Source organism: Nicotiana tomentosiformis, chromosome 9 (genome assembly GCF_000390325.3).
Source record: "Nicotiana tomentosiformis chromosome 9, ASM39032v3, whole genome shotgun sequence".
NCBI lineage: Eukaryota > Viridiplantae > Streptophyta > Magnoliopsida > Solanales > Solanaceae > Nicotiana > Nicotiana tomentosiformis.
This window is the reverse complement of record NC_090820.1, coordinates 90,940,736-90,949,004: the sequence shown is the minus strand read 5'-3', so window position 1 is coordinate 90,949,004 and position 8,269 is coordinate 90,940,736. Positions and strand designations below refer to the sequence as shown.

At 36.0% G+C, this 8,269-nt stretch overlaps 1 protein-coding gene and 1 pseudogene across 1 annotated transcript; one reads left to right on the top strand and one right to left on the bottom strand.

Annotated features, from left to right (window-relative positions):
- Nucleotides 1-1,089: 1,089 nt before the first annotated feature.
- LOC108945734 (large ribosomal subunit protein uL6m-like) lies at nt 1,090-2,906 on the top strand (annotated as a pseudogene).
- A 1,829-nt stretch (nt 2,907-4,735) lies between these two features.
- On the bottom strand, nt 4,736-7,988 carry LOC104099502 (late embryogenesis abundant protein D-29-like). The gene is made up of 4 exons (XM_009606515.4): nt 7,560-7,988; nt 6,390-6,487; nt 6,092-6,277; nt 4,736-5,896 (listed from the first exon to the last, which is right to left on the bottom strand). Exons 1-4 carry the CDS (start codon nt 7,784-7,786, stop codon nt 5,061-5,063), a joined length of 1,347 nt encoding a protein of 448 aa, XP_009604810.1. The 5' UTR covers nt 7,787-7,988; the 3' UTR covers nt 4,736-5,060.
- Between the last annotated feature and the right edge of the window lie 281 nt (nt 7,989-8,269).

The window sequence follows — 8,269 nt, the reverse complement described above, 5'->3', positions numbered from 1 at the left end:
ATTATAACCAAGATTAGGTTTAACAATTAAAGCTCAAAACAATTGGCAGGAAGCAACCGATCCCAATTTACTCCAAAATGGACGAAAATATTACAGAAACTACATTACTGCCACTGTCTCACGTGGGCTCACCTCTGAAAATCATCATATTTCGCCACTACCACCACAAAAGTTCTCTAAATTCATCCATGACAATGTATATATATGATGTATATCATGTGTATCAATGTATATCACATACCTAGGAGTGTACATGGACCGAGTTAGTTCGGTTTTATCAAAATCAAAATAAACTAACTATATCGGTTTGGATTGGTTTGGTTTTGTCGGGTTTTTTGGGTTTTCAGGTTTTTTGTTACTTACATATTATTTCAATCTTACTTTGTTAAATATTTGATAAGTAAATATATATTTAGTAAAAATATAAAAAATTGACAAACATATTATCGATTAAAATATTCTTATGGGAGAATTCTATTAGTAACACATAATAGTTATTTTTTCAGTCGTTTGACAATAATTTTTTGTTGATATACATTTTCAGGTTAACCGAATTTAGTAATTAAACATAAAAATTAATATTATACCTAAATATTAATAATCACTTCACATTGGAAAAGATTTAAGAATTTAATAGATCTTAACATATGATATGAATATAGAAGAACAAAGAGATAGATGCATTTCAGTAACACTTGATAAGAAAGTGATCATACAACCCATTATTTAAGGTCAATAAATATGGAGCACTTCATATTCTATTAAAATTTATATCCCGCAAGATAATCCCAAATATTTCTAGATATTTTTTGAAGAAAATTCTATATAAAATCTTAAAAGTATATATAAAAATTATATATTTATATGTCGGGTTGGTTCAGATTTTTTTACTCAATAGCAAACCAAATCAAACCAAACCAAATCGGGATTTTTAATCGGTTTGGTTTGACTTTCGGTTTGGTGCGATTTTTCGGTTCGGTTTGTACACCCATTCACACACCTATTTTATGGATATACACCTTTATCAACTGTACAGGCCCAAATTCCTTTATCTAGCATGGTTCAGGCCCAAATTCAGATTGATTCCAAATTTCCGGCTGAAGTTGAATTCACTTTTCCCCATTTTCAATTGGCGACGAAATCCGAACTGTGAGTTCCTTCTCTAATTCTTTATTATTTTTGCAATGATTGGTACGTATTTGCTTCCCATTACTTCTTGTCGTTATTAGTAGTAATAATCAATTTTATGGAAACTTCTGTTATAGAAATTACTTAATTCTTTAAACAAAATTTTCATCTCCCAACCTATTGCGAGGGGGATTGAGCGATGAAATAGAGAAGTGATTACTGGTTTCCTTTATTTCCTCTAGAAGTGATATTTATCTATATAGTTGGCATTTTCAACAACACACGAATTTCACATCTTTTGCCAGGGATTCGATCCTGACTCGTACTTTGGGGAGTAGTTTGATAATGCAACTGCAATGTTAGAAGTCCGGAGTCTCACATGGACCAAAGGGATGGCGGTTGTGCGGTGCAGTGTGGGTTTACCTTAACTCGCAAAAATTTTAACCCGCCCGCCCCGCATAGCTATTTTTTCAGTTTTCAACCCGTCCCCGCCCCACTTAAGTTTTCTTATATTTATTTTTCTAAATCAAACTAGTTTGACATGTTTTTATTATTTTTAAAAAAATGAAGAGTTTATTATTGTTTTTATTTATTTTTAAAAAAATGAAGAGTTTATTATTATTCAAGCAATATTATGCTTGCAAATAGGTAAACTTGCTATATGCATAATACATTCTTTTTCAGTTTTGCTTTCATCCTTAATTAGGAATATTTAATTATTATTCCCATGGTCTTGCTCTTGTCAAGTATTTTCGCCTTTTTGGACTTCTGTTATTACTTGTAGTTGCTTTCGCTTCGGTTTTAACTGTACTAGCTAGTGATAGTTGTGTGTTTTCGCCTATTTTTTCGATTGATTTGCTTGTCATTGGCCCTTTCCTTTTATCTTCCCTAAGCCAATGGTCTACCGGAAACGACCTCTCTGCCTTTTAAAGGTAGGGGTAAGGTCTACGTACACACTATACTCTCCAGACCCCACTTGTGGGAATACATTGGGTTTGTTGTTGTTGTTCTCTTGTCCATGCTAAAGCTCCCACCAAAGGAAATAATGTCCTTTCTTTTATTGGCCTTCAACTTTTACTCTATTGATGTGGCTTTTAATGCCAGTAGAAATTGTATAGAATTTCTAGTGTTTTTTAATTTTATTTTATCTGAATATGGATGTAGACGAGCTTAAATAGAACGGCATGGATTCATCTTGCCAGGCGTAATAATAGTTGTTATTGTTGTTGTCGATGTCGTTCTTATGGTGGTGGTGGTGTGCAGTACTCATATTGATGTAGCTTTCTGCGTATTACCACCCATTTCAACGCATTGATAACTTTAGTCCTATGGAAGCTAAATTCTTTCGCTTTTTCAAGACTGTCGGAGTTGGTTTCAAGGCTAGGGCAGAATCCGAAGGTCGACTCTTTTACCTTAAGCTGGGTAATAGCCATGAGGTTGAACTGATTGTTCCTCCTGCAGTTCGTGTGTTCTGTTTCAAACCTAATGTCATCTGCTGCGCTGGTACAGTAATTTGCTGCTTCTATAAGGAGTTGTAAACCTCCTGAAGTTTACAAAGGCAAAAGTATAATGTACATAGATGAATTCATAAAAAAGCAGCACGGAAAGAAATCAAAATGAAGTTTGGGGTTTTGGCATGCTGTTACAAAGTAATCACATAATTAGCAAAAAAAATAGCCCTAGTTATAGATATTGGCAATATGTAACCAATAAATGTATATCACAACAATAATGTGTATATCAAAATGTATATTATAACTTTATTTTTCTTCTTTGTATATCTAAAATATAAGGTTATAAATATAACTATAATTTTTTGTTATCTCTATATTCAAGTGTATAACACAAAAATAATTATGTTTTTTGTATATCACACTGTATAATACGTCAAATAACGTGTATACCAACATTGCAACTTTATTTTTCTTCTTTGTGTATATCAAAAATTTATTTTCCTTCGGTGTATATTTTAGTATATAACACATAAGTTTTTGTGGGTATACACAAATACATTGATATACAAAATGAGAATTCCCTAAAATTAAATCTCAAATAATGCTGGTGATAAACACTAGTAAAGGAATGTGTGTTGGAAAAGTTCTGTTGATGAATTCCCTTCCTGCTGGCTGTAAAGAACAACAGAGGGATGCATTAATGGTAGAATAAGAGGATTGTGTGGGTCTGGGGTGAGAGGAGGTTAAGTACTATAGAGAAGCGAACAAAGAGGGAGATTGGCCGGGAGGGGTTACAAGCAGCGCCCAAGAGGTGGGGAGGGGCCGTGGGATAGCAAACAAAAGGAGGGGGGAGGGGGTTGGAGAAGCAGCGAACAAGAAGGGGAGGCAGCACATGTTTGGGGCTTCCTTTGCCAAACATAATATAAGGCTAAAAAATTGCTAATGCCTCTTGGTGTCATTTTCTCATGAAGTTATTAAGTTTAAATCTTGGGCTTTCTACATTTTCTGGTGCACTAGTTCCTTTTTATTTTTGGTTATACATAGGGGGAAGGAGAGTGCGAATGGAGTACATATGGGATCCCCTCACCTACACGTAGTGGCGAAGCTACCTTTGGTGGGTGGTTCAATTGAGTCTTGTACATAAAGGGCAAAAAGGGACAGCTCGGTGCAAGCATCAGTTGTTGGTCCCGCTGATCGAACCCGTGACCTATAAGTTCCACAAAGATAACTTTACCGTTGCTCCAAGACTCCCATTACAGTCTTGTATATAAAGCCTGGAACAAACAAATTTGCACATATATATATATATATATATATTAACAAGGGCGGTGCTAGAGCATACGAAGCAGGTTCGGCAGAATCCAATAATTTTGGTTCAAACCTTGTATTTGTTTTAAGAAATTCATTTAATAGGTGATATTTATTAATTTAAAACCTAATAACTTAAAAGGAATAAAATTTCGAACTCATTAGCATCAAAGCCTGGTTTCGGCTTTGTATATAAACTATTGAATCCTCTTCGGATCGGTTCATGTATTAGGTGTATTACACTTTTTTGAATTCCCTTAAATTTCTGACTCCGCTATTGCCTGAAGGTTAGAATAGCTAAATCCCCGGTGCAGTACGTACTAGAACTAGAGCATTCTTCCATTGTACTGTAATAATCTTTTGCACAGATAAAGTAGTTGAAGGTCCTTTTACCATGGTCTTTGAAGCTCTCTATGCCTGAAATAAAATGCTGGGCTGTTTTCTTAATATAATCTTTCGGCGTCTTTCATGCGTATGAGACATAAGTTCGTCTACTCATGATTTATATTTTGTTATACGCTAATAATTGATGTAATGAGATTTATCGCCCCCTCCGATACAGAGAATATTAGCATGATCCCTATCGCGACGAGGGAACAATTCTTGTGTTTTCCCGTAGTTGTTTCAGCCCAACTTTGTATTTTACTCGTAATCCTCCATAAGCCTTAACATTCTCAAGACAAGATGCCATTAGCCAACCCAATTCTATATGTAGATCTCTCTTCTTTATAGAAAGATTTCGTCCTTACAAAAGGCCCTTTTATCATAATATACTAGTTTAGATTTGGTTAAATATGTGTCAAACAGACGATCTGGTCACACATCAATGCTCCAAACTAAACAAGTGAAGGCTCAAGCAAAACAACTATCATATCCAATATTCTGAAAAATACATAAACCGACCCTCGAGCAAAGTCGGAATTTAGAAAAAACCCATCGTCATGCTACAACTAGAACATATTATTTATGACGTGTTCAACCTAAGCAAAAAACGTACAGAACTTAGTTGGGTTAGCGACTTCCCTAACCTACAAAGTCTAGATAAAAAAGACAGTTACGGAAAACAAAAGAAACATAGCAGTGCTAACTATCTCAGCTACTCACAAGAAGAAGACCTGAGGGCTTCAAAAGATCTCTGTGCGTGAAGATCTCTTACTACTAGTAAATTTTTCATAATTCTGTAGTGCGAGTTCTCATCTTGTTTCCAAGGTTGCCTGCAGCATCTGAAGCCTTCTCTTTGGCAGCTTCATACTTTTCCTTGGCTTGTTCATTCATGGTATCCTTGGCAGACTTGTAAGTTTCGCGAACATTTGATTTTGCATCTTCAAATTTACCAAAAGCATTATCTTTCCCATCGGCCAATACTTCCGTGGTTGTGTCTTTTGCATCATTGGCCTTGTCAATAGCCATTTTTATGGTTTGGCCAGCCTTACTTGAGGCGAAATCATAGGCATAGGATGCTTTATCTTTCGCTGTATCTTTTGCATTAACCGCACTACTAGAAGCCATGTCCTTTGCTTGATACATCTTATCAGATGCGTATCTGTAAGCATTATAGGCGCCATCTTTTCCCATCTCTTTGGCATTGCCCGCCATTTCTGAAGCCTTGTCCATTGCTTGACCTGTTTTATCCTTTATTTTTCCTTTGGCGTCACTGCCAATTTGGGAAGCTGCGTTCATGCCATCACCCACTTTCTGGGAGGCAAAATCATAGGCCTCAAAAGCTTTATGTTCGGTTCCTTCTTTGGCGCCGGCTGTGATGTCAGAGGCTGTGTTAATTGCATGGCCTGCCTTATCCGAGGCAGAGTCATAAACATCATGAGCTTTTTCTTTGGCGTCACCCACCGTCTGAGAGGCGAATTCATAGGCCTCAGAAGCTTTATGTTTGGTTCCTTCTTTGGCATCGGCTGCCATGTCCGGGGCCGTGTTCATCACATTCCCTACCTTATCCGAGACAGAGATATAAGCATCATGAGCTTTTTCTTTGGCTTTATCGCTGGCATCACCTGCCAAACCAGAAGCCATGGCTTAAAAATCATGCTAGAATCTCACACCTATGATAATGCTAGAATGTCACACCTAAGATTTGAACCCGAACCTGTGGTCTAACATAAGCACTAGGTTTTGCCGCTACACTAGCATCCCTCGTATCAAGGAAACTCAACAAAATTATATATTACTCAGCCATTGCTTGGCGTTACCTGCTTTCTCCGATGCAAAGTCATATGCACCATGTTTCCCTCTCTCCGTAGCACGATGAGCAATATCGGCTGCTGCATCCATTGCTTGATTCCCCTTCTTGGAAGCAAGATTCTTCGCATCACCTAATTTGTCCGATGCCTCGTCTGCCATCCTGCTAGCTTTTTGAGAAGCTTTTCTTTGGGTTCCTGCAAGCAAAACTGATCAGTACACAACTCTTTCAAAGTGTTTAGAAGCATCCGAGGGAATTCTTTGGCTTCATGCTTCACCTTAGTCTTTGTAGAGAAAAGGAAAATTTACCATATGCGGTTGTACTTATAGAATCTTTAGCGTCTGCTGCTGCATCTCTTGCTCTATCCATTAATCCGCGGGCTTCATCTTTTGCATCTTCTTGATACCTGAAGTTAAAGTATAATTAAAATCCCATATAGATTTTGAGACTCGCATACGATACATTAATTAGAATACCATCAGGCAACTATCAACATGCTAAGTACTGCTTTGAGTAGCTGAAGATATGTTGTATCTAGATATCATAAAGAGGAACCTTTGATAGCAAACAATTAAACTACATTTTACTTGGTAATTAAAACTTACAACACTAATTAATAAGCATTGCTTTATCCTCGAATATAATTTCTTCACCTTTTCTCACCAATAAGTTACTTTAAAAATATTTAGAATTCAGTGTCATTCATAGATCATTGTGGTCCGTCCCTTCCCGAACCTCGCGCATAGCGGGAGCTTAGTGCACCACACTGCCCTTTTTAGTGTCATTCATATTTGTCCAGTGGATTTCTCGAAAATGGAATTCGGGAGAAGTAGTTTCTTAATTTTTTTTTCCAGAAGCAGGTAAGCTAGATTTAAATCATAATCTCACCTTGGCAGGAGCTTAATTTACCTATTTCAAAGAAAATAGCCTATATAACAGAGTTAAATCCCTTCATTTTATACACATTTTTAACCAGTTATAACAGGTTGTTTGTCTAACCAGCTTCTAAAGTTTATTAAAGGCAATAACCTATAATTACTTTTTAAATAATTTGATGGTATAAATTCAAGTTTGCAATGTCTGTGCATTAAAGTTAAACTCTATCGCATCTAGCAAACGAATTTCATTTATATAGTAATATTTATCCGAGTAAGGAATTTCCTAGTCTATCAATGTTGCATTTATATGTTATAGCAGCTAACTTGTCTTATTTTTATTATTAAAAGTTAAACATGTTAAGGTAACTGAAGAGGCTTAATATTGAGGACCTGATACTGTCAAAATTTCGACAAATTTCTTAACGGTGTATATATAATTTAAACTCTTAACAAAAAGCTTCAACATACTGGTAAAGGAAAATATCATGCATTAAATAAACTAGTACGTAGCAAATATCAAATCTAAACAATATTAATTTCCTACTGTAACTTTAAATTTTAAATTAATTTTCCAACAGTAATGAATATGAAATATCTTACTGGGAGAATTTGCCAGTGGCCCAATCACCCCAAGAATCAGCCTTCTCTTTAGCATTGTGCATTGCTTCTGAAGCACTTTGCTTAAACTTTTCCCCTTCAATCTTCATTTCTCCAGTTGCCAAATTTGTTCTCTGTTTGGCATTTTCTACAGCTTCCTCCCCCCAACACCAACACACACATAACATCGCCGCCACCCATAGTATAAACAACGCTGTCCTCTTTGCCATTTCTATTGACCTCCTCAGAAATACTACTTACTAAGTTTGATAACACTTTTTTTTCTCCTTTTTCCCTTTATGTTATAACTTGCAATGAACTCAAATTAGTATAACTAAAAGAACCCATAAATTAGCTTGCGAATTTATCTGTGTTGTGTAATGAATTGCGAAAGAGTTGGAGTGAAACAAGAAGATATAAAGGTCGAGGTTTGTGGTGTTTCAAACTTGAAAATTAGAAGAGCGGTTGATTTGGAAAGGTCAAATGAGAAACGTGGCTGTATTTTGGAGGGTATATGTAACGAGGTGTTCTCTTGTTCTGCCACGTATTGTCAATTTGCTATGACCGACTGACCGAGTCACCGCTACTGGATATTTTTGTTTTACCTTTTTTATGAAGATAACTCTTTTTTTGCAGTTTTACACATGATATAGTTAATTTGTTTATTTACGTGTTGGAAAAGGTTAAATTTACTTCTTTTTGGTTTTCTGCTA